Source organism: Lasioglossum baleicum, chromosome 15, assembly GCF_051020765.1.
Source record: "Lasioglossum baleicum chromosome 15, iyLasBale1, whole genome shotgun sequence".
Lineage (NCBI taxonomy): Eukaryota > Metazoa > Arthropoda > Insecta > Hymenoptera > Halictidae > Lasioglossum > Lasioglossum baleicum.
Window position 1 is genome coordinate 11,157,405 of NC_134943.1, and position 27,031 is coordinate 11,184,435.

The window sequence follows — 27,031 nt, forward strand, 5'->3', positions numbered from 1 at the left end:
GTAAATAACTTTTGAAATTGCAATAAAAAATGCAAAAAATAACTCCAACCAATAACACGTTTCTCCTGTTTGGATGAAACAGTACGGACGAGTGCACTTTGATATGTCAGTAGAGAAAAGGCTGCCTACTATCGGACGCGCTGATAACGGATCGTATTACGGGTTCAAAATGACCCAGCTCCTATCTTTCTATCACGCAACAACAGTCTACTAGGATAAAACGTTTGTACAGGCTGACACACGATATACGTGACCCAGTTTAACTGGCTCATCACCAAAAAGACTTCCCATAAGGATGGAACACTGTATCGATTCTATTATTCGTATTAGAGGAAACTCTGTGTGTCCTTGTGCTGCGAGCGCGACACGATAAGAACTGAAAACAAATCCGCAACGTCAGAAATTTGTAAATTTCCAGTCATATCAATTTTAGTAATTTTAACTGGGACCAACCACCCTGTGTACGAGGGTAGGTCTCCATCTCAGTAATAACATAATTGATGCTCTTCCCAGAAACGTTCTGCACAAACAACGTCTACCACTATCAGTTTACGTCTTGACAGGTTCATCCAATCACTCGCCTCTTTATTAACCTTCATCTTCTTTGAACTACCCTGTACCTGGAGGTTTGGCGTGACCTGTCAATAATTGAAACGAGAAAAACAAGGGATCCAGATCAGCCACAGCAATTACGGGTTAAGTGAACCAGCGAAGTTTCCATTTCCTAAAACCAACCACCCTGTACAAGGGTAGTTCTCCATCTTAGTAAAAACATAATTGGCCCCCTCCCCAGAAACGTTCTGTACAAACACCACCCCCACCATCGGGACACATCTTGACAGTTTTATCCAATCAGATCTTTGTCAATCTTCATCTTCTTTTAACCTCCCTGTAGCTGGATGTCTCGCGTGACCTGTCAATAATTGAAACGGGGAAAACAAGGGATCCAGACCAACTAGCGAAATTTCTATTTCCTAAGACGAAAAACACCCTCTGCAAGAGTAGCACCCACCCCATTAAAAATAACTAAACAATTAAAAATAACTAAGCCCTCTCGGAAACATTCCACTTAAAAGAAACACAACGTCAGTTTTTAGGACCAATAATCACCCTCTAAAAGAGTAGCTTACTATCGTACTAAATATAATAACTAGGGATTTCGTGTATTCGAGGCAAAAATGAGCAATTTGAAAGGGTACAACACCTACAATCTTGCAACAGATGTGTACAATTTTTATTTCCCACAAAGATCTACAGTCTGAACGAATAGCATCTTGAAGGACCTAAAACAGTAACAAAATAACAAACAAACCCTCATGCACTACCGCTCATAAGTGTTTAGGCACTCTCAGTAAGAGCATAAATTATATAAAAACTCGCGAAAAAATGTGAAAAAAAAAACAAAACTAAAATGTAGTAAAACTAATCCGACACAATGGGTGTCTACATAATCGAACTGCATTTTAGATAAGTATTTCATTTTATTCCAATGTATTTTGGTAAACATAATTCTGTACCAATTACATGAAAAGAGGAGAGCCGAAACACTTATGAGTAGGGTTGCCAGATCTTCTATATTTGATATGAGTCTTCTATATTTGAACTTGATCTTTACGCACCTATAGGAATTTTCAAAAATCTTTGAATAAAAATGTTTAAAATGTGCTGTGTAACTCTTTTACTTGAACTCCTACACTTTGAGCCTATCTCTTATATGTATACATAATTGCAGTTTTCACTACTTCTTCTATATTTGGATAAAACATTTCTGGCAACCCTACTTATGAGCGGTAGTGTACATCCCCTAACACGAGTTCGGTCTCGACACTTCCATCCGCCGTTCTCTCTATCAATCTCCATCCCCTTTGAACCTCCCTGTAGAGGTCTTGCGTGACCTGTCGATGACATCGTCACGCGGCTAACAAAGGAGGAAAACAGGGGATCGTCGTCGAATCAAGGAAGCAAGCAACCAGGCAGGCATTCAGGCAGGCGAGCATAGGGAGCGGTGTCGGTGGAGGACAAAGAGAAAAGGGTCGACACAATAGCGTGCCTAAAGAAAAACAAAGAAACCTATCCAGAGAGAAAGGAGAGAGACACGCATAGTAGGAGAGAGCGAGAGCGAGAGAGAGAGAGAGAGAGAAGGGTTGGTGGGAAATCATCTTCGAGAGCGGTACCAAGGCGAGAGAGGGTGTCGGTCGGATGTGCGCGTGTCCGCTGTGCGATACTCGTGCTCCGGTTAGGCTAGTGCTGGTGGTTGCAGCCAACCGCGTGGAAGGTGGGCCGGTTAGCCAACCCCGCTGTCAGCGGGGGTAGCTAACTTGGCTCCAGGAGCTTTGTAGTCGCGGAACACGATCCAGTGCTCGTTCACCTCGTCGCGGAGGTTCGTGGACCACGAGCTGGGAAAAATGTGCGAGAGCCAGGTGCGTCCACCTCGACGTAAGTAGCCCCGGGGTACTTCTGTGTATCTGTGTGTGCGTGTGTGTGTGTGCTCGTGGTTGAGAGGGTGACGTGGTTTTCCAAGCCCTCGGACGGCCCTGGTCTCGTGGGCGGAGGACGACGATCGATCGCCGGCGCCGGAGCTGCACGGGAGATACTCTCGTGGAAAAACACCGGAACAACCGCGGTTCTGGCAGCGCGCGTCGGTAACCTAACCCCAAGATTCATCATTTTATCATTTTTCCCACGGTCATTGCCGGTGGAATTGTCTACGCCTCGGGGAAACGTCTTTAAAAGGACGCTGGGCGAATTAGAGGGTGGATTCGTAAGTTTAAAGGGGATGTTTCGTGGAAGATCTTCGACGCTGCTAAGATTCATCATTTCGTCATTTTCCGCACGGTCATTGTCGGTGGAATTGTCTACGGCGTAGGGGAAACGTTTTTAAAAGAACGCTGGGCGAATTAGAGGTTGGATTCGTAAGTTTAAAGGGGATGTTTGGTGGAAGATCTTCGACGCTGCTAAGATTCATCATTTCGTCATTTTCCGCACGGTCATCGCTGGTGGAATTATCTACGCCTCGGGGAAACGTCTTTAAAAGGACGCTGGGCGAATCAGAGGGTGGATTCGTCAGTTTAAAGGGGATGTTTCGTCAAAGATCTTGGATACTGGAATCTAGGTCGGGTCTTGTTTCAATGTAATCGTCGCTCGACGAGTTCTATAGTACTGTTTTTAGGGGTTGAAGCCGGTTGACGCTCGCGGGGAACGCCTATGGGCGTTCGCAGAGGGTGCCTCGTGAATGGGCGCGGGGTGGGTTACGCACGGACCTGTGTGCCTGTCTGCGGAGTTGCAGAATGAAAGGGTGTTTGATCGAACATCGGGAATGTAGGTTGGACGATGGGCAACCCTTGCTCTTCGGCACTTCGACGGTTCTCGTTCTTGCTGGGATTTTAGAGGCTGTTTGATCCTTTCACGTTTTTGTTTGTTTTAAGCCTTTATGAAGATGTGTTCTTTCCGAGGCATATGCTGAGACGAGGCTTTTGAGATTGAGAGAATACGAGCGGAATTTTGGAAATGTATAAGGCTCAGTCGGAAATTAAATATTATAGATAATGTTGCAGCAATAAAAATATTGTGCAGATGTAGATCTTACAACGTAGAATACTTTCGTAACCCACAGGTGCCCCAATTATAGTACACCCACCGCTTTCATCTGCTGCCTACGCGATTGCAAAATTTCAGGGAAATTTTATTTTGCTTAAAGAAAATAATATTTTAAATAAGATATACAATTTTTCGCGAAAATAAAATATTTCTATTTTAACAATCTGAACCTCAAAATAAAATATTTCTATTTCAACGATTTGATCCCCAAAATAAAATATTTCTATTTTAACAATCAGAAACACGAAATAAAATATTTTACTTTTTACATTGTTATAATACTCTGAGATAAACATAACCATACAGTCTATCTTATCGTTAAGAAACGATTTACACCCATAAATGTATTGAATTCGAACCATTATTTTCAGCAATAATGCTTAAAATTGAAATTGAAAATAAAGACGAAATACAAATATTTTCAATATTCTTCAAATAAAATACTATTTTCAAAAGAATTACTGCCTCAAATAAATTATTTTATTTTCAAAAATTACTGCATTAAATAAAATATTTTATTTTCAAAGGTGTACACATACTTTAAAACAAATAGGATTATTTACTATTTACTATTTAAAATACTATTTTCCCCAGCTCTGGTCTCAACCCCTTGCCGTACCATTTTCTTTGCAGTTACGTTTTTATCCCTGAAAATGTAGATGAGAAAAGAAAATGTATATTTTTTGTATGACTACATTTATCAAATTTTACTTCATTCAAAAAGAAAGGCGTAACCTTTATATTTGTTAGACTTTGTTCAAATCTTCACGAATCTGACTCGTTAAAATACTGTAAGGGATTAGAAGACGATTGGTCATTCTAATGAGGAAGATTCGTTTGTTTAAATCAGCAATAAAACATTGTTTTACAGCAGATCTTACGAAGTAAAATCCTACAGTCGTACAGGCGCCGCGCCGCAATAATCAGACGCATACCCACCACTTTAATCTGCTACCTACGTGATCGCAAAATTTCAAACACCTCTGTGAACGTCCCAGAAGACGAATAGCCATTCCAACGAAGAAGATTTGTTCTCCAAATCCGCAAGAAGGTGAGAAGTCACGGAAAGGTCATCGGGTACAGTGACGAGTTGATTCGTTCCGCCGGTTAACAGGTTAAGCCGCTCTAAGTAAGGGTGTTTTCACAGCAGCCAGTAAATTTTCTGCCGCGCGACAGTCTTGATCCCTTTCATTATGTTAGCGCTGTCTCTGTCCTTGTTGACTCTTCAGAGCAGCTAACAGTGAGCTAACGTTGCTACAACTTTCTCTATTAAACTAGAAAACTAATCCCGCAGTGAGACTACATGAAACTCGGAAGTTCCAGTATCCTCAGAGACGTTTATTTCTTCAGAGAAATATGATGATATAATAAGTTGACGCTGGGATAGCGTTTTCTCGTAATTTTCTCGTAACGTTGTTGACACGATACGCGTGCACCGCTGCATTCTCGCACAGCTTTGCGTTCAGTTTAGTCGTAGTCAAAGGGTTAAACACGGTTGATGGTGTTTGGTTGTAGAGTGTAGCGGTATTGGTCGGGGGAGGTTGGATACTTGTTAAGTAGCTGAAGAGCTGCTCCGCTTGATGATATATTCTGGCTCGGTTTAATCAGGCAGCTCGAACGCGGAGAGGAATGTAGGTCACAGGGGTGATGAGCACCTGGAGAAAGTGCACTATACATCTTGGAAATTCTCGCGGCAGGCTGAACCTTTCAGAGCGACCCTATCAGCGCTCTTCTGTGTCCGTACTAAGCCCTCAAGGGACGATTTAAACCATCCCCGGGATGTTGCCGCTCGATGAATTCTACATTCTATTTTATTCCAGCTTGCAAGTCCTTCGTCGGTCCGTCTGCACAATTGAATAATTGTTTCGAAGACGTACAATTTTCTTCCCTCTATTTCATTCCAGCCAGCAAGTCCTTCGTCAATCCATGTGCACAATTTAACAATGATTCCGACGACGTCCAATTTTCTGCAATTTATTTTGGTTTTGCAAAATTTGCGGAATCGACGAGAACAATTTTTGAACTGGAAAGTTCGTCATCTATTAACCCCTGGCCGTATTTTGACGAATCACACTCGTCACGAAGATTTTCGAAGTCTACCAAAGATATGAATGTTACGCCTCTCTTTTTAAATGAAATAAAATTTGATTCGTTCGTAACCTTCGTTTGTAATGATTGCTGGAAGTAGAAACTGAATTGAATGTTATTGCTTCCTTTGGTGATTTTAATACAGGAGAAATCGTATAATTTTGAATTTCATCTACCCTCAATTTTGCTATAGATATCTCGTAATCAATATTTAAGCATTAAGATAAATGTAGCCATACAGAAAATAATATCAATTCTCTTTCTACGACGTATTTGGGAATGAAGACGTTTTAGTCACTATAATTTCAAAGGAAATGATACGGCAAGGGGTTAAAGAATGTGAGAATATTGATAGAAGTCGCTGTGCACACGTTCAACTTTCAAATTCCCTGATTAAAGCTCAGGGACGCTGTAAGCACGAAGCTGTCCAAGTCTGTTGAATGTGTGCGTGTGTCTTCCGGGGGTGTCCACTCTGCCGGTGCTTTCGAAACACTTGGCGGTGGTCTCACCGCAGTCTCCTCTCTCGGTTATTTTCCCCCGTTCTTTCTTACTCGGCCGTTTCACGCACGCTCTATCGCGTCGTGCCCGCTCCGGCCCGCTCAAGCTCGCTCGAGACCGCGCTGCCACTTTCGCAGCTGCGCAAAGTCCCGCGAGGAGAGCACACCCTTTCCGCTGCAGCTGCAGTTGGCAATGCGATCGCCGAGGGTTGCCACCGCTCCGATGGACTTCCGGTTCCGTGACGAACCAGCGCCGGCCACGACATCCATTCATCCCTCGAATTCGACGTCAAAACGCGGTAAAATATCGCCGTGAACAAACTATGCCGACGACAGCCTCTCTCTCTCTACCTCTTTCTCGTCAGTTCGTCGATCGATTGCGGAATTTGTTTCGCGAGCGGGAAACGCGTCGTGTTCTTCCGAGTACCGGCGACACACCGGCTATAGACGCTCCTCGTTATCTCTGACAATGACCATTCGGTCCCTGAGAAAGGAATGGCTGGACACTTTTGTCGGATCACTCGGCACACGGCTTTCTCAGGCTTCTCGTCCGGTTTTCATTTGTTTTCACGTACATAGCAGGTTCGGCTGGCTAACTCGTTGTTTAGATTGCTTCCCATTTTTGAGAAAATGTATTTTGTTGATTTTCCAGTGTTTTCTATTTGTTCCTTCGGGAATGGAATGTCGAAATGATTCTGTTTTTTGTATTTATGCAGTGTAAAAATGTTTGTTTACACGTAGAAGGAGGAGGGTTGATTCGTTCCGATTCGTAGAGGAACGTTTTCCACAGTGGGGCACCAACGAGCTCTTAGAAACGTTAAAATGAATTTTTCAACCAAATAAAAATTGCTTTTCACATTTGAGAAAATTTATTTTGTTGATTTTCCAGTGTTTTCTATTTGTTCCTTCGGGAAGGGAATGTCGAAACAATTCTGTTTCTTGTATTTATGCAGTATAAAAATGTTTATTCAGATGTAGAAGGTTGGGGGTTGATTTGTTCCGATTCGTCGAGGAACGTTTTCCACAGTGGGGCACCAACGAGCTCTTAGAAACGTTAAAATGAATTTTTCAACCAAATAAAAATTGCTTTTCACATTTGAGAAAATGTATTTTGTTGATTTTCCAGTGTTTTCTATTTGTTCCTTCGGGAAGGGAATGTCGAAACAATTCTGTTTCTTGTATTTATGCAGTATAAAAATGTTTGTTCAGATGTAGAAGGTTGGGGGTTGATTTGTTCCGATACGTGGAGGAACGTTGTCCACAGTGGGACATCAACATGGTCTCAGAAACGTTAAAATGAATTTTTCAACCAAATAAAAATTACTTTTCACTTTTGAGAAAATTTATTTTGTTGATTTTCCAGTGTTTTCTATTTGTTCCTTCGGGAATGGAACGTCGAAATGATTCTGTTTCTTGTATTTATGCAGTGTAGAAATGTTTATTCAGATGTAGAAGGTTGGGGGTTGATTTGTTCCGATACGTGGAGGAACGTTGTCCACAGTGGGACATCAACGTGGTCTCAGAAACGTTAAAATGAATTTTTCAACCAAATAAAAATTGCTTTTCACATTTGAGAAAATGTATTTTGTTGATTTTCCAGTGTTTTCTATTTGTTCCTTCGGGAATGGAACGTCGAAACAATTCTGTTTCTTGTATTTATGCAGTATAAAAATGTTTATTCAGATGTAGAAGGTTGGGGGTTGATTTGTTCCGATACGTGGAGGAACGTTGTCCACAGTGGGACATCAACGTGGTCTCAGAAACGTTAAAATGAACTTTTCAACCAAATAAAAATTGCTTTTTTAGTGTTTTCTCTTTGTTCCTTGGAGAATGGAATGTTGAAATGATTGTGTTTCTTGATTTGTTTAGATGTAACAGGTTCGGCTGGCTAAATTGTTGTGTAGATTGGTCGACGAACATTGTTCACAGTGGGGCATCAATTACATTTTTCAAAAAATGTATTTTGTTGATTTTTATTTATTTTTTGGAGAACGAAAGGTTTAAATGATCGTGTTCCTTGTATTTCAGCACTGTGAAAATGTTTGTTCAGGCGTAGAATGTTGGGGGTTGATTCGTTCAGATTCGTCGAGGAACGTTGTCCACAGTGGAGGACAAATTCTGTCGTAGGAATGTTTTAATGAAAAAGTTGCTCGTTATATTTCCACAGTGTAAAGACTGTATTCCGCCAAGTTTGATAGTGTAAAGATTGTATTTTTACAATTTCGATGCTACCCATGACGGAGTAAAGTATTCATACACACCTGTTTCCTTCCCAACAGAATATTGGCATTCCAATATTAAGTTAAACTTTACTTTTGTCTTTGCTATGTTTGGCCGAAGCGTTCTGATTCTGATTTTGATTGATTATAATGTAAATAATTAATTCAGTGTTGCACATGGGATTTTAACAACAGGAAAGAGACTCGGTCGTAAAATTTCAAAAAATATTCCCGATCCTCCTACAAAATAAAAATTTTATGAAAATCAAAAGTAACAAGTTCGAATGACTGTCAAAATAATTTGAATCGTTAAAATCAGTCGCGAATTGAGAGCTTGCAGAGAAGATTGGCTTCACTCTGAAACTGACTGACGAAAGACTTCGTTCTCTTTCTATGTTTAGACGAATGATGATACACGTGTCATCGGAGAACGCTCAGCGATACGATCGGGTGAAGCGTAAGGGTGTAGCGTTTCTTTCAAACTTTTTCAAAGCGAAGAAACTGACATTAGGAATGAAGATCAACGAGGAGGAGGAAATGGAACGTGCTCCGAAAGTCGAGACCCCGGGTAAGTCACCGAAACCAGCAGACAATTTACGCACTCTACCAGATTTCTAAAACCTCGAAACATTTTGGCGCCAATTCGCGCGTCAACCCTTCGCAGTCCAAATATAAAATCCGATAAATCTCTTTCATCTCGTTAAAATAGAAAATTAACTATAAAACCGCGCGGAGGCTTTAGAGAAATAAAATATAAAAATATCAATAATGAAACAATCTAGACGTACGTGTAAACAGCGCGCTGAAAATATACCATCATTTTTTAGAGAGTAAATCATTTGAGAGCTTCGGTCCAGGTAGAAACATTCGAAATTAATTTCTTAACATGCCGTTCCTCCGCGGCTCTCGTCCTTCACTCGGTTTCCCTCAATTCTTTTAAAAGCATTTTTTTTTAATCACAGACCTGCGCAGATCCCAGGCCGAGGAAAAAAGTTTCATGCAACTCGTACAACCTCGTGCAATAATGTTTATAGCGCGTTCCCGTTGGAGAGAAAGAGAGACGGCGGTGTAGAAGTACCTCTGAGAGAGAAAAAGTAAAAAAAGGAACTTTTTTTCAGTGGAGGGAAATCCGGTCAGTAATGTTAAGGAATTGTTAGCGCGGAAATAAATAAAACGTGGGGTGGATTATTTTTAATGCCGTGGGAATAAAAAATCAAACGATTAATTAAAGCGACGTTGCTTGCCCGCGTATAATTACCGCGCGCGCGATATAATTAGCTGCAAAGTCAAAATGTTTTTAAATTCAATTCTTTCTCACGGTTTGTCGTTGTTGTTACGCGATAATTAAATACTGAACAATGTAGGTGTACGGTAGTGCACCAGGCAAGTTCTCGCACTATCTACTTTTACACAAAACAACTTAGCCGTTTTTTAGAGGCTTATAACTCGGCACTGGAGGCGGATGGAGAGATGTAATTTCGTACACTTGTTAAATGCTATCATGTCTCAATATTGACAGAACATTAATCTTCCAACATTAGTAGGTTCCGAGATATAGCACCTCAAAAATCGCTAAATTTGTCATTGACTGACTGACTGACAGATCGTCAAAACCTTTTGGATACTTCCCATTGACCTACAAGCTTGAAATTTGGTACATAGGTCCACCATGACAAACACTCAAAGGAATAATTATCAGAGTTTGAAATTTTACACCTTAAAGGGGTTGTATTGAAAAAAAAACATTACGAAATAGGTACGTAGGATAGAACATAGCAGCATAATATACATAAGTATACGTTTTATTAGCTTCGAAGTCGCAACAAATACTGATGAAAAAACAATCGCTCTAACGTAAACAAAAGAACCTGCACCGAGCATCGTCTTCCGTGTTAATCTTCCATACATTGAATTTGGATTTTGTCTTGCAGATTAGAAAAGTATTTTTGTTCTTTGACACCTACTTGATAATTGATGAAATTTCAACAAAAATTAATGAAATCCCAACAAAAACATCCTGTAAACAGGAGCCAAGTTCCTATGGTCGTAAAAAGTTGTGAGATCAAACAAAATATGGCCAAGTTCGTTAGCTTGGAAATACCTCTTGCAATACTGAGAAAAGCGTTTGTAAAAATTAGTTTAAAAGAACGCTATTTGATTTTTAAAGAATTACCTGGAGGGCTAAATTATTCAAACTTGGCCGTTACTTTTTAAACCAATGGCCATAAAAGGTGTTAGTTAGCGGTCAAGTTTGAATAATTTAGCCCTCCATGTAACTCTTTAAAAATTAAATAGCGTTCTTTTAACTAATCTTTACAAACGCTTTTTTCAGTATTGCAAGAGGTATTTCTAAGCTAACGAACTTGGCCTTATTTTGTTTGATCTCACAACTTTTTACGGTCATAGGAACTTGGCTCCTGTTTACAGGATGTTTTTGTTGGGTTAAGCTTGTCCAGTGAGATTTCGAAAAATATTATTCGAAGAGTCTGCAACAATTCCGTGACATCCGCGTCCCTGTATTTCATCGAGCAATACAGTTTTAATTATTGCATGTTGACTTCGTTAGCGATTTCCCTCTCGAAATAATAATCCCCGTGAATTCTGATTCCGGAAAATGGCGTTTCTTATTATCGTTATCGTTTTAAATGGCTTGCCGCATCGTTCTTTATGATTTCACCGAAATTGCCATTACGGTTCGCAAATTGCACACAAGCGTACCAAAGCCAGCGTCGTCGCTGAAGCGTGAAAAATGGCCAAGTCACCGGTGCATCATCCAATTAGGATAATTAGTTCGAATAATAAATAACGAGCAACACGGTATACATATATAGCGATACTACGAGAACTGGGTCGACCAATAGTATTTTTCCATATAATTCCGATGAAAGTGAATCATTTCCAGCGCTTTAATTACCGTTCGGTTTATCTCGTAAGCTAAACAAGTATTTTACATAGGGAATTTCTGTTCCGAAAACGTACTATTATTCGATTGAACGTCAAATGAAAATTAACAAGTTTCTGCCAGGCTACTTTCATAAATGTAGGAAACTCGTTTAGCGAAGCAAAAACCCAACAATGCCAAATAATCCACGTTAATCTCTTTTCCTGCAGCTTCGTTTTGTTACACTTCCATTCATATTTTCATTTTCACGTGTGTTTTCATGTTTATGCATGGTATTTTCACTTTTTGTATTTTATTTGCATTTCGGTTCACTCTCGCTCCAAAATATCTGCCTGTTTTGCTTTAAATTTCCCTCAAGCGTTTTCATCAGTCTCGTCAATATATTTCTACAATTTCGTCATTTGCAAAGTCGTTTTCATTTTCGCGTGATTACGAGGCTGCGGGTTTTATGCATTTACGACGAAAATCAGTTGGTGAGACTTGAAACAGTAAAAACATAATAGAAAACTGTGAAAATACGCAGACGTTACTGTCGGTCTTCAGAGTTCCATGCAAATGATGTATAAACATTTTATTTTGCATGAAGATGCGCTGTCTAATGATCACTTACGTTTTCGTAGATTGTTTTTCAAATAATTGCTTCTCCTTGAAGCAACTCGACGATCTTCCCACTCAGATTTGTCTGATTTCAACGTTTCCAATTTTCCAATTGCTGAGATGAATCGGAAGAATTCACTTTTTTAATTAAGGCTGAGGCTTCGTTTTTTAATTATTAACGGAGTTGAGGATGTTGAGCAAAGCTAAAAACTGTTTAGAAGGAGCTATATACAGTGGCCCACAAAAGTGTTCGTACGCCCCTTAAAACAGAGTAACTTTTTTATTAAGCATTTTATTATTATTAAGCATTGGTTTACAAAATGATATGCAAAAAAGATTTTCCAAAAATTACCATTTACAAGGTTGCATGCAAAAATAAGAAAAGCATTTTTTAAAACTTTTTTATTTGGGAAAAATATATATGTTTCGTAGATCTATGTTATTTGTACACATGCTGAAAATTTCATCGAAATCGATTAACATACACTTGAGCTACAAACGGTTAAAAATTGTGAAAATCGTAGTTTTACACGACTTTTTATCAGATTCTACTTAAAATCCACAGAATCGTACATCTTCCGATGCGTGTCGTTTCTTCCTGCGTCGACCGATTCCGATGAAATTTTCAGCATGTGTACAACTAACATAGATCTACAAAACATATATTTTAAATTTTCATTAAGTGCCCAAATAAATAGTTTTAAAAACGCCCGTTTTATTTTTGCATGTAACCTTGTAAATCATAACTTTTGCAAAATCTTTCTTGTATATCATTTCGTAAAACAATACTTTCTAATTGATTATCAGTTTTTAAAAGGTGTACGAATACTTTGTACACCCGCTGTCGTTCATCTTGCTTGTCGTTATTCGCGCAATTTTCATTACACACGAAGAAATGCGGGACGAAAAAAAGTGACACGGTTCGCAAGCCCTAGTTCCGAGCGGAGATCGAACGCGTTCTAAAGTTTCGATCGGAGAAACCGTGAACTTGCGAGCCATCCTGCCACGTTTCGATCCATCGGGGTTGTAATGCGGCAAACACGGAAGGCCGGTAGCGTTTGCCAGCCGATTCCGCTGACCGTTCCCGAATGATATCTGTTCCAGCGATCATCACGAACGCTTGCCGGCGCAGCGGTAGCGAAAATGACAATCAGGTATCGAGAATTCCGTCGACCTTGAGCGTGGCAGCCGTCGATGTCGTCGTTGCCTGTCAGCCATCCCCGTCGCACTCTGTTCTAACCTTGACGCCTGGCAGAACACGGAACATCGATCAGGACATGGAGGCACTTAGGCTCAGTCGACAGGATAATCCTTTTCTACAGGTTCGAATCGATATCCACCACCCCCTCCTCCGCCCATCTCCTCATCTCCTAGCTCTTATTCGCGTTTCTAACGTGTCGAACGACCGAGCAAACGTTGGCCTCGTCCTCGAGTACGAAATACGACAGAAAACATTTTTGTTTCTCATAGTTTTTCTACGGAAACCCTTACGAACAGATTCGTCACATTTTTCTGGAGAGAATGATACCCAACACGACGTTATTTGCAGCATATTTGCTTGTTCAATCCACGAAACAGTAGAACCTCGATTATCTGAACCCACCAGTGGAATATAATCAGTCGAACGGCCGGGCCGAGCAATCCGTTCACAGAAGTCGCGTGGTCCTAATTTGCCTCGTGATTAATTGAGAACACGCTTTTTCGTGTTTATTAGCGCCCAGGGATGGGTGGAAGGGTAATATACCTTTGGATTTATGCGAATTAATGGACATTGGAGTAAATGGGATTAGAAGTCGTATGACGGGAACATTAAAGTCTGCTATTTATTACTAGGTATTTCTAGATTATGGATCCTGGGCATTTATAGCGTGTCTAAGGGAAGACTTCGATGAAGTGTATTACTTCGTCTATATTTATACCAGTCTAGCAATAGTGTCAGAATTACTTGAAATATTTTATTTAAGGATTTATGGAGTTGTTTTATTGCAATGTTACAGTTACATGCTACCAGAGTTTCCTTAATTAGCGAGTCGAAACAGCGTTGCAAAACTAGTTAAAAATTTGATGAACCCTCAGCAAGACACTTCAAGGATTCAAGGAACTCTGTTATAATTAGCCTGGGGATCTTCGTGCATAATAATTAGAAATGTTTCCCTTCTCTCGTCATCTTAATAATTAAAAAATGCCAACAGATTTTTGTCATAAATGGACCACGGATTTTTAAACAGTAAAACATTAGAAAATTCCAACAATATTTTTATGTTGTCCTCGATGTAAAAATGCCGATATATTTTTGTTATTCAACTTATCATTTTACCTTTTTTCTCATAAATAGTCCACGGATTTTTCAACAGTAAAACATTAGAAAATTCCAACAATATTTTTATGTTGTCCTCGATGTAAAAATGCCAATATATTTTTGTCAATCTTCCTACCTTTTTACCTTTTTTGCCATAAACAGACCATCGGTGTAAAAAACCTATTAAGGGATGACATTTATGTAACTCCCAGCAGTTCCCACAGTTGATGCGGAACATTTTGCATGAAGATCCGCGGAGCAGTCATAAATCCATAAAATTCAGTTTAATTAGAAATGCATTAAATTCATAGTCTGAGCATAATCTGGAATCTAATCTTGAAATAAATCGACATTTCCAGGTGTTGGCGAGTCGCGAGAGCCTCGTGGAGTCCATAGAGGAGTCCGAGTCCGACGACGCCATTCTGATGTCTCAGGTGAGTGGTTTTCCATTCCCATTGATGCCTGTAGGAGCGTGAACGGGAGATCGATTGGGATCTACGATGCATTATTAATGGCGGGTATGAATGTACCGATGGTACCGTGACGAAAGCTATCTTAGCTTAGGTCCTTCAAGGGCATCGCTTCAATTATTCTTCCTTCGATCATATTTCGAAAATAGATCGCGTTCTTCCCGAATATTTTTACTGGCACCACTAATGTCACGGTTCAGGTGCAATCATTTATTCATATCTAGCCAATCGACCAATTCGTGAAATAACCACATCGATAGGTTACACAAAACGTCGGTTTCTGTAGTTTTTAACACTAAACCTAGCACTGCCGGTCTTACATTTTTATTCTTACAGTTATTGAAATTATGACATTGGTTAGATGGAATATGATTCGATAAATTTCTTTATTCAAGCACACATTGCTATAAAAATTGCACGAAATCTAAATAAATAGGGCCTTGTCATTTTTATCAGCTAAATACACTCTTTTGCAAACAAATTCAGCCTTTGTTATCAATACTTACCTAGTCCTTGCAAAATTGTATCAGTATGAAATTATATCGATATAGAATTTAATTCTCAAAATGTCAAAATTTCCAAAACACTGTATAACAATTGAAAACCAAAACACGTGTCTAAATCTTGTAAAATTGTTTCAATATGGAATTAAATCAAATTGTATTTTGGAGAATTCAGTGCCGATTGTTGTCCAATTTAATTCTGGAAATACAAATTTAAAGTATTCGAAAAATCTTATGAAATCATTTCGAACTGGATTTCCAGAAAATGAGACGATTTCTGGGTGATCGATTTATCCAAAAAGCCAGCCATTGAATCTAAATAAATAACTAAGTAATTGTAAATATTCTTAATGGGTAAAATTGATTTACATAAGGTTGACTTTGACTAGCGAAAAGAATGTATCCTTACAATTCTTTTAATCCTGAATTTTTGCATACTCGTATCATTCGAAACCGATTTTAGATTTCCACGAGTTGGTCCAAATAAAATGATGAACCATACTAACTTCATCAATCAATTGAATGAGTCTCCGATTTTTCGATTTCTTGTTTTAATCAACGATTGACGATTAACTTTATCAATCGATTGAATAAATCGCCGATTTTTCAATGATTACCTTTTTCAATCGTACACATTAATCAATCAATCTTGATTAAAATATTAATCGATTAATGCCCAACTCTGTCTTACAACTCAGATCGGGTAACTGTGCGGTGAATTAATTGTCGAACTGATTTGTTTAGGAATTGGGTGATACCGATCCGCTGACACTCGCACAAGTGCACGAGCACCTGGTTCGCAGTCCGCCTCCGGCATCGTGGCCTCACACGACGACCTTCCACTTTCCACATCAGACTCCAACGACGAACGGGAGGAGCGAAGGGTTGGGACATTGCAAAAGTCCCTTGAAGACGCCCCCGTACCGGAGCAACGAGCACGAGATCTCTCGAAGCGAACCCTCCACGGATATCAGAGGTGCGAGTCGAAACGACTAGAAACACACACAAATTGCCTTTAGTTCATTTCCTGGTCGACGCTTTTTCGCCGCCCGCTGTCGAACGGCTTGTAGATCCTTCGTAGATAGGCATCGTTCGCGTGCTTTCGTTACCATGCGTTATTCCAGCGTTTCCCAAACATTCCCTCGTCAACATTCTACGAAAAGTTTCCTCTAACAATTGTCTCACTTGATCATGTTACAGTTCACGTGAATTCTTGTTACAGCAATCTCGTTTGTCCTCTGATACAGTGACCCGAATTAATATTTGGACGCTTTAAAGAAGACGATAACTTTTTTAATATTGTACTATACGATTTGAACGTTTTTTTGGGAAGCTGGAGCAATTAGTTTACTACAGGATGTGAAAAGAAATTGTTTCGAAGATTGCAATTCTTCGGAATTGTAGAAAATATACTAAAAGTTGCAGTTTACATCAACCGATTTCGATGAAACTTTCACAATGCATCTAATTGACACAGATCGGCAAAACGTATTTTTTGAATCTTCAATATAGGCCCACATAAAGAAGTCGTAAAATACACTTTCAGTAGTTTTTCTACAATTCCGAACAATTGCATCTTTTGAAAAAATTTTTTCTCACATCCTGTAGTAAACTAATTCTCTAGCTTTCCGAAAAGAGTTCTAATCGTATAGTACAATATTAACAAAGTTATTTCACTGTTCATGGTTCACTGTACTTCGTAAATAGCCTGCGGATTTTGCGCATTTATTCAAAACCATGCGAATTGCAATTGATAGAAGCAACTTTTATCTTCCATAAAAATCCGCTGTCTGCTCGTCAGTCTTTATAATGTTTTCACAAGCATTCAAAATCGAAAGATCACCTGGTTAAATTCATCAAAAACTTACATGTTTGGAGATCTGAGAATTTATTTGATAATTTCAAGTATATTAATTCGACAATCATAGTTCATAATTCAATCATACTTCATAATCCCGTGCCTAAAGCATCTGTGAACTTTCATTTTTAAAGGGATTGTGCAGATTACAATTTCATATAACACAGTTTCATTTTGTTAAAAGATCTTGAACAGTTCTTTCAACTCTGCGGTGGTTGTTAACACTAAAACTACCGAGCACTGAAAGCGATTAAATGTTTTTTTTATATGATGTTTTAGCTGATAAAAATGACAAGGCTCTATTTATTTAGATTTCGTGCAATTTTTATTGCAATATGCGCTTGGATAAAGAAATTGATCGAATCATTTTCCATGTAAGCAACGTCATAATTTCAATAATTATAAAATTAAAAATGTAAGACCGGTTATCCGACCGGTAGGTTTAGTGTTAACTACATTTTTAGCTTTTTGACCGAGTATTGATGCTACTAGATGTTTAACTTTTTAGCTGAACAATTATGTAAGTTGATTTTCGACTGGTTTGTTGAATATGTTGTTAGATTTTTTATTTTTTTTAGCCGAACAATTACGTTGCTAGAGAGGTTTAGTTTATATTCTTCGAAAACTGGTATTATGTTTTCGGGATGACAGTTTGGGAAACGCTGCGTCATGCTACTAGGCGAGCTCTCTTAGTGCCTGTCCCTCACGCTCTGGCGCTCTAATCAAAATTAGTTTGTTAGTAATCGATTGTTTCACTCCGTCCGATGCTGTGTACTCTTGCTATAGCGTTCACGGGTCTGGTCTCGCAGAATTGTTGCAGATTAACCCTGCCACGATCAGCAGGTTAGCACTGTGCGCTTCTGCATATTGCTGAGAAATAGGAAACACACGTATTAGTAGTGCCTATTACAATTGTAAAATACATAGCTATTCTTTCCGCAATTATTGCGGAATGTTGAACATTGGACTTCGTGCAATTCAAATGAGGGCGATAAAATATGTAGCATCTCGATATCTTGCGGAAACCGTGTAAAAGTACTGTTAGACGTACTCGGTGAGCGATTATTTATTTCCTTCTTTGTTGTTATGTAATTACAATGTTTATTGTTATTGTACGATTATCTTGAAACGGGACAAATTCTTTATTTGCATAATCACCCGCAGTTTATGTATATTAGTGGTGTTTTTATAGTTTTTTAAAGTTTAGTGACGTTTCGAAGGAAACCATAGCACGATTAGGTCACAGAAGACCGTAGCAGGGTTAAAGTAATTGAAATATTCATCACACAATGATCACACCGAACGCGAAAACGAAGATTCTCAATTTTAATCACATTTACGAACGAATTTAATATGGAATATTTGTACTACTAGTTATAGATGAATGCATCTTGATTTCAAATCAATTTTTCATTCGAGTTTATCGAAGAAGAGTAGTAGTGAACTGTTATTTGGAAAAGCGTATGAGGTAAATATAAGATTTTATTATCTCGACACATTATAGTGTTAATAAAATGTTAATGATTATTTAATAAAATCGTTTATTGATAATATTGTTACGCTGCAAGTAGGTAAACTTTCTTTCCACCGTACAGTTCTCGAGACTTGACCTACGGAATTGTCTCAATCGTCAATTCTTTACAACTTTGTAATGATTAAGTTAATAATTGGGACTTTTCAATTCATTTCTCGTCTGATGTAAATATTTTCTTTCGTCTACATTTCTCTCATACCCTCTTTTACATCATTCGATCACCATTGTTACATCACACACCAGAATTAACAAACTGAGTCACGAACATAAACAATAATAGACAGCGGATTTCATGCATTTATGACAAAGATCAGTAGGTGTAATATAAAACAGTAAAAGCATTAGAAGAATTTAAAAATACTGTTATATTCTTCTGAAAATAAATTTCACTATAGTTTGTTGGAAATCGGGTAGAAAATTTTTATTTTGCATAAAGATCCGCTGTCTACGAATCAAAAATGTGGAGCCAAATTTTCCTATACAAAGCTTTGCTTTGGAAAATCCACGTAACGCGTACTCACGCGTGCAGTAAGTAGATACGGTAAGTAATGATCAGACAGCCTGCTCGACGAGTTGCGTACGAAATTCATTCATCATTGTCTCCTAAAGAATAATTGAAACATCGACAAAAATCATACGGTACATTCTACAATACTTTAGACAGAACATGTTCTGAAAATTTGAACAAAATCTGCACATTGCTGTAATTTCTCGATACGACAGAATTTTTTAAAATCGCTACAACAGAATATTGTACGTAGTTGACACTCGGGGACAATGAAATTTAAACAAAAATTCGAGCTGTTCGGCAGTGATAACTCTTCGGGTTGGCGGGACAGTTCGCGTATGCACGGCCGTGGAACAATTATCGCCAGCACCAATTGCATACAAATAATCGCGTGTATTGTTCGAGGAGGGCATGGTAGTCTCTGTGATCCGCGTGTCACGAACGATCTCGCAAATAGGCTTAATCGCGAGCCCCATTTCCATACAAATCGGCCTGGGCTCGTTGAATAGCGGCTGGCGCGCGAGTTTCGAACACTCGACCGCGAAAATTCCGCGCGGGAAACGTGACCGGCTTCGCGAAAACGGAGCATGGAAATCGACTCGTGACACAGACACACTTCGGCACATTAACGAATTCATATATTCGTCCGGGACACTTATTGCCGACCTTGATGCCGTGCTTATAGGCACGACCGATCGATTTGCCCCCGTATTTTTAACTCTGCATAAATTAATGGGCCGACCGTTGCCGATGGGCGTGCCTTGACTTTATCCTCCACTTTTAGTTGCATTCGATCACCTCGTTCAGCTCGTGGTTCGACGATAGAATCGATATTAACCTCTCGTTTCCCGAAATTCGATACTTCCGGAAAACGCGCGTTCGTTGATCCTCCGGTGACTGCCATTTTAATCCCATCGGACACCTATCGACGCGTTACCGATTAACCTGTCCATTGAGAGAACGATGTAATTACCTGTCTCGTTAATTTATTATTAGATAGCGGATTCTATGCGTTTATGACAAGAATGAGTGGGTGTAATTGGAAACAGTGAAAGCATTAAAAGAGTTTAAAAACACTGCTATATTATTTTCAACCTATTCAACGTATTCAGAAAGAAATGTTCTATTTTGCATAAAAATCCGCTGTCTATTTATTATCCCCCTGTAGTTTTCATTCAGTGCGACGACGCATTTGTTCGTTCTCCAGGGAACGCCATTTTGGTTCAGTTTGGGCTAGCGTGTCTGTCGCCAGTGCACGAATGTAAATTCATTTGTTGGTCAATGTTTTAGAACGTGTGTTTCATTGAATTCATTACTCGAACTTCCTCGAATGTAATTTGTAGACTGCGAATGTTTATGCAATCTTTTTAGATGAATTTCAAGAAAGTGGTATCAAATACAATCTTATTTTCGGAGGTAGTAACCTTCGCAGGACGGGAATGAATAAAAATCGTATTAAATTCTGTCAAATTTCATACTCGAGCATTTTTTGCAGTTTCGAAATTAGATGTGTCCATTTTTTTGAAAGCAAGTCATACATTTCTTGTTTCAAGATACATTTAAAGGAAAAGGATATCAACACTAATTGAATTTCATATAATGTTGAAATAACAAGCGCTATTTTTCACAATATGTGATGTGCAGACTGCGGATGTTTATGCAATTTGCAATTTTTGTAGACGAATTTTAAGAGAAGCTCGAATCAAATAAAATCTTCTTTTTCCGTGGTGTTAGACTTCATAGATCTGAAATAAATGAAAATCGTAATAAATTCTGTGGTATTTTTTATATCCTAGCATTTTTTTAAAATCTTCCAAAGCCATAATTGCATAAAGATCCGCAGTCTAGTCATGTGTGATGCACTTTCATAATTATGGGCACACATCTCGGTCTTTCCGCCAACGCACTAAATCATTTTTCTTCGCCGCTAATTGCCCACATACGCGTGGCAGAAATGGTTCTGTTAATGGATCGAACAAATGCCTCGGAGTATGTTTCATTAATTCCGTTCATTTCGAGCGAAACAGGAAAGCGAGAGGAACAAGTTTGATGAGTTCTGTCAATTGTGTTAACGTCATGTTTCCTGATACGCGTCTTCGCGTTCTCCTTTCAATTTGTCTTCGAGGTTGATTATTCGTGCGAGAGATGTAATCGATGTCGGCATGTCGCATTGCGCGGCATTTTATATCGCTCTCGCGGGGCTCACGTGAGCACGTGGGGAATACAATCTTGCTTTCTGTTTGCTATACGTGCGGCATAGTAAGCAGTGCACGTGTGCGTCGCGTTCCAACAACCGAGGAAATTAAGTGGTGTTTCGAGAGTGAAATTAGCTCGTACATACTTGATACGTTGTCTGCTTGAAATATTCACTAATGGCGGTTGACTTTTGATGAAACGCGCCGCTGTCAACTTACAATTAGACCACGGGGAATTGAAATAATTACTTGTCAGCGGGTATGGTTATCATTGGACTGCGGATCTTTATACATTATATATTATATGAGTCGTTTTGTATCAAAACCAGCCCAATTCATCAATTTTCGAAAGTTCTTTTTCGTAATTTGATAGTTCTTGGTCGATACTATCACGGTGCAAAGCGATTTGGAACGAACCGGTGTCAAAAACCGGTTTTATTTCAAATCCAGCTCAGTCCACCACCAGTAGTATACTATTAATTTTTGTTAGAGATTTTTCCTGTAATTTTTGTCAATTTATTTATGTATTTTCTTGATTATGACTGAATATTCAGAATAACAATGAAATTTATATAATCATATTCATATAATAACATAATTTGATTATCAACATTATTATGATAAATTGATTAATCAACTCACCCGAGATACCACATGAATTTCATTGAAAGGAAGGATGAAAAAAATATCCCCCACTTTTTCAAGTTTACAAAAATTAAAAACTCCCATGAATCATCTCTGATCGATACAACTTACGCAATATCTTTCTGTAGATAAGATTACGATGGCGCGGTAATCGAATTTCTAAAAAACGATTTATGGACATTTACAATTAGTTGAGACCGTTTTTATAGATATAGATCGTTTATCATTGAAGTTTTCATTGTCTGATTAGCGAGAGCCTATCTTATTGCGAATGGCGTCTGTAACAATGAAAGACTGCAGGTATGCAGCCTGTGTATCGGTGCAACACGCAATACTACAATTTCACGCCGCTAAACGGAGAATCGATAACTATACCTATATCCCTTATCTTGCGGAACAATTGATTTCTAAAAAGTAGAGGCACTTTATCGACCACCCAGATAATGATGTCATATATCGGTCTCGTATACAGGGTGTCTCGGTAGAAGCACTGCTCGGAATGGAGCCACATTTATTCAATCATCTCAACAAATTTTAAATTAGAAAATTTGAAATAATTCGTTTCATCAGATCCAATAAATTCAGCGTCATTTTTCTGTTAGATGTTACGTAGTAAAATAGTCCTTCTAACATCTGGAAAAAATGTATTCATTTTCAAAGGATGTTCTAATACTTATGGACTATTATCCCCAAAAACATAGAAGGGAAAAGAAAATTGAATGCTTTCGGAAATATTTTATTCACTAAATTTGATTGCCAAACGCTTTTTAACGCTTAAACATTGATTACTAGACTGCGGATCTTTATGCAAAATAAAAAATGTAAAATTGTTTTCATAAAATCAAGAAGAATATGAAAATTAATTTTATAGAAAATTTAATATTGTTTAATAGTAACATTAAATTATTATGAGAATTGATTTTAATATTATTGAGGGAAATAATATTAAAATTAATTTTATAGAAAATTTAATGTTGTTTAATAGTAACATTAAATTATTATGAGAATTGATTTTAATATTATTGAGGGGAATAATATGAAAATTAATTTTATAGATAATTTAGTATTGTTTAATAGTAACATTAAATTATTCTGAGAATTGATTTTAATGCTATTGAGGGGAATAATATGAAAATTAATTTTGTAGAAAATTTAATATTGTTTAATAGTAACATTAAATTATTATGAGAATTGATTTTAATATTATTGAGGGGAATAATATGAAAATTAATATATTTTACAGAGAATTTAATATTATTTAAAAATATAAAGCTGTGCATTCGTTGACACTTCTTTCGCCCCATACTTCGTTGATATTCCGACCCGCCTGAGCGGCACTTTGGCCTAGTTTGAACTCGTAGAAAAAAATAATGCGAAAATCGCGTTTTGACATCCAGAAATAAAAGCCAAACAATTTGAATAAAACTAAATACCAAAAGCATAATTAAATAGAGCGTACCACAAGCTTTAAAGCGACATATAGCTCATTAAATTAAGGTAAATTGTTATAAAATTGCAATTAAAACAAAGGAACAAAAATCCTGCATTTCTCTTTCTTTACAATCTGATACACTGATGTCCTTAAATATTTTCAACATGTCCACTGCTTTAAAATGCTGATTACAAACGAATCAATTTTTATTTCACCTAAAACGAAAAGCATGACGTTCATACTCGTCGGACTTTGTTAAAATCTTCATCGCGATTCAGATTCGTTAAAATACGGCAAGGGGTTAGCTGCCTATAAATTGCAATAAAATTAACAATGGATAGAAACTTGGTTCTTCTTCTAAAAAACGATGAACGACAAATTCGAGCTAACGTATCCGTAAGAGAGTGGGGCCGCAGCGCAAGGGGTTAAGGGTAGAAGAATGGAAGATGTAGGGGGTTGGAGGGTAGCATTGTCCTCGGCGTGTGCAGAACGTCGCTGACGAGGACGTTCCGTCCTGATTGTAATTTTTCAGATCGTCACTCGCACACGTTTTCTCTGCTGCACCCGACGCCGATGCGCTCGTTGTCGGACGTGCGTCGACTGCACCGATCGGCGGACGACAGTGTGCAGCTGGTGTCGAACGAGTAACAACCTCGACGATTCCGGTCTGCGGCCGGGCTGACGATGATCATGGTTTCTCGCGTTCGGAACAAAGGGGCTCGTGCTTTGTCGGAGCGACCAGTTTCTGAGGAACGTGTCCGCACACCAAGAGGACACTCGAACGCTCCTCGACGAGCCCGCGCGATATACAGCTCCGTCGAATCGATTTCTCGAGCCTGCCAGTCTCGAGAGGAACAGATCCGTCTGCTGCCATCGGGGATACAACAGAGAGGACTTTGACGAACAGGTTGGCACAGTGCGACCAGAATATTCAACTCTACCGAGAAATAATCCTCTGTGTTCCTTCGAAACCTACTTACCGCCGTTCCACCCCCAATCGATCATTCTCCACAATGGAATTGGTGGCTGGAGCTACGTTGGAGATGATAGAAAGTGCACATTTTACAGGAGAGCAGCATCTCATGGCAGAACAATAAAACTCTCACGTCCAACGTTGCTCCAGCTGTCAATTCAATTGGCGTTGTGGGACTTTGCTGGAAATGGGCTATGACGTAGCGCGTGGACGATTAGGGCCAGTTTAAGTCATAATTTTGCTAAATTGCAATTTTTGACCACTGTGTCGAACATAGAGTATAAAAATTGTGGAATTCAGAGGCTTGCGTTTGAAATTGCTCGGTGTGGTGACTCCAAAGCGCCACTATACAGTCAGCAGCAAAACTGATCGCGCACACTCTAAATTAGAATACCTTTTTTATGAATGGACCAAGCGACTTGAATTTCTCTGTAAGGCTAGAAGCATTAGTTTAGTAAATGACGTCTAAAAAATATGCTGAAAAAATGCATTTGGTCGGAATTGTGAAAAACGATAGTAAAAATGGATTTTTGTAAATTTAAAAGATGTGTTTGGTCAACTTGTATAAATTATATACGCTCCGAAAATTTCATTGGAATTGGTTAATTGGTTTACGAGTTATAAACGATCAAAAGTGGTAAAAATGGCAATTTTTCAAGATTTTCGGCCTTTCACCACTTTTGATCGTTTATATAACTCGTAAACCAATTAACCAATTTCAATGAAATTTTCGGAGCGTATACAATTTATACAAGTTGACCAAACACATCTTTTAAATTTTCGTCATTGGCCCAACTAAAAAAGTCGTAAAAATCCATTTTTACTATTGTTTTTCACAAATCCATATTTTTTAGACGTCATTTGCTAAACTAATTCTTATAGCCTTACAGACAAATTCAAGTCTTGTGGTAGATTCATAATGTGTGTGATCAGTTTCGTTCCTAACTGTAAATTGCTGTACCATTATTTAAAATAATGCTTACAATATTAGATATGTTGGTATTTAATCTATTATTAAATATTTAAGTCTCGCACGAGTCATTATTAGACTGCGGAGCTTTATGCAAAATAAATTCTACGTAGATTCCAAGACACAGAGGTTACATAAAAATTTCTTTCTTGTTTTAATTATTTTATTGAACTGAAACTAATACGTTGATGTTCTTAAATTTTTCAAATATATCCACTGCTTTAAATTGTAAGTACCAATATTGGTTGTAAATGCATAAAATCCGCAGTCTGGTCATTATATCAATTTCGTAACCACGAACTTTCAAAAATCATTGAAAATGGAAATATTCTAGCTAGGAAGAAATGTTTAATTTTCCACCAAAAATGTTAAATCACCCTCAATTTTGCACATACCGCGTCACAGTCCATTTCGAATGAACTTCCTGCGAGATGTGATCGGTCCAGCGTGGACCTGCCATTTCCTAGCAAATTTTTCTAGTTTCTTTGGAAGGAAACACGAGGCTCGAGTGTGGTGGATGATTTGTTAACACGCTTGACGCGTTGTTGAAACGGAGGTGAACATTTATGGATTGCGAATTTGTAAGTTATTTGTATTGTTAGGCGAATTTGTTCGACACGATAAAAAATCGCTGGAGCACTGTGAGCATGGTCAATACATCTACGTGAAAGAGGATAACTTTGCCACGGGTGTCGAACATTTTTGTCGAACGGGACTATTTATCGAAGCACAAAATTAGTGACGATTATTGTTTAACGAATTAATTCATTGAATCTCTATTTGTATAAACAACATCTTGCGTAGATCACGTATCGTTTTATACACTGGTTGCCGCTTTTTCTGCACACGCATTGTAGATCCAGTTGATCGTGGCGGTACGAAAATGGCCGCCATCCAGCAACTTCAATTGCGAACGTTCATCGACTTCTGGTGTTTAGCGCGAACATTCTGTAAATAAACAAATTTATATACTGCCGTGGTATGTAAATATTCTTGACCGACGCTTTTCTATGCGGAAACTTTTCATTCAGATGCTTCGAAGTGCGAAGCTCTTCGTTTCGTAAAAGCTGACGAATAGACTCCGGATCTTTATGCGTTTATGAAGATATTGGTCGCGCGAGAAATATAAAACGAGAAAGGATTAAAAAGATTCAAGAAGAAGAATATGTTCTAATGTCGTTTTTAATGTGACAAAGTCGTTGAGGGATGGAACGAAGTTTTATTTTGCATTTGGAAATTGGTCGCGTGAGAAATATAAAACGAGAAAGGATTAAAAAGATTCAAGAAGAAGAACATGTTCCAATGTTGCATTTAATGTGACAAAGTCGTTAAGGGATGGAACGAAGTTTTATTTTGCATTTGGAAATTGGTCGCGTGAGAAATATAAAACGAGAAAGGATTAAAAAGATTCAAGAAGAAGAACATGTTCCAATGTTGCATTTAATGTGACAAAGTCGTTAAGGGATGGAACGAAGTTTTATTTTGCATAGAGATCCGTAGTCTAGTAATGAATAACGTGCATAAGTTTATCGCTATACTATCCGAGAATAATGTATATAAAAATGCACAATCCGATCACAGTTCCTCGACTTTGCGTCTTAGACGAAATTCCTATGATTTGCGAGTCGATGAACGAAAGTAATTTATTTACAGCGGATTTAACGCAACATTTCCGAAACTTGATATCGTTAAGAGTTGAATTAACAAACCTCGTTTCGTCTGCGATTTCGTCGAAACTAATCTA

General features: G+C 38.4%; 1 protein-coding gene across 5 annotated transcripts; it reads left to right on the top strand.

The window, feature by feature from the left end:
• Window positions 1-27,031, top strand: LOC143216481 (uncharacterized). 5 transcript variants are annotated; one of them, XM_076439569.1, is made up of 6 exons: window positions 1-2,436; window positions 8,803-8,969; window positions 13,005-13,222; window positions 14,559-14,633; window positions 15,917-16,148; window positions 23,877-27,031. In XM_076439569.1, the coding sequence occupies exons 2-6, from the start codon at window positions 8,807-8,809 to the stop codon at window positions 23,990-23,992; spliced, it is 804 nt and encodes a 267-aa protein (XP_076295684.1). In that variant the 5' UTR covers window positions 1-2,436; window positions 8,803-8,806; the 3' UTR covers window positions 23,993-27,031. The 5 variants fall into 5 exon arrangements, with proteins under 5 accessions (XP_076295684.1, XP_076295686.1, XP_076295688.1 ...); XM_076439571.1 differs by having other exon boundaries at window positions 1-2,420; XM_076439572.1 differs by lacking the exon at window positions 1-2,436 and adding an exon at window positions 2,449-2,642.

What these genes read in the sequence shown, in the direction of transcription:
- LOC143216481 (XM_076439569.1), top strand. Translation starts at nt 8,807, where the DNA reads ATGATGATACACGTGTCATCGGAGAACGCTCAGCGATACGATCGGGTG. An exon ending in TCCGAAAGTCGAGACCCCGG is followed by an intron (nt 8,970 to 13,004) that starts GTAAGTCACCGA and finishes TATCTGTTCCAG; the next exon opens with CGATCATCACGAACGCTTGC. An exon ending in AGGATAATCCTTTTCTACAG is followed by an intron (nt 13,223 to 14,558) that starts GTTCGAATCGAT and finishes CGACATTTCCAG; the next exon opens with GTGTTGGCGAGTCGCGAGAG.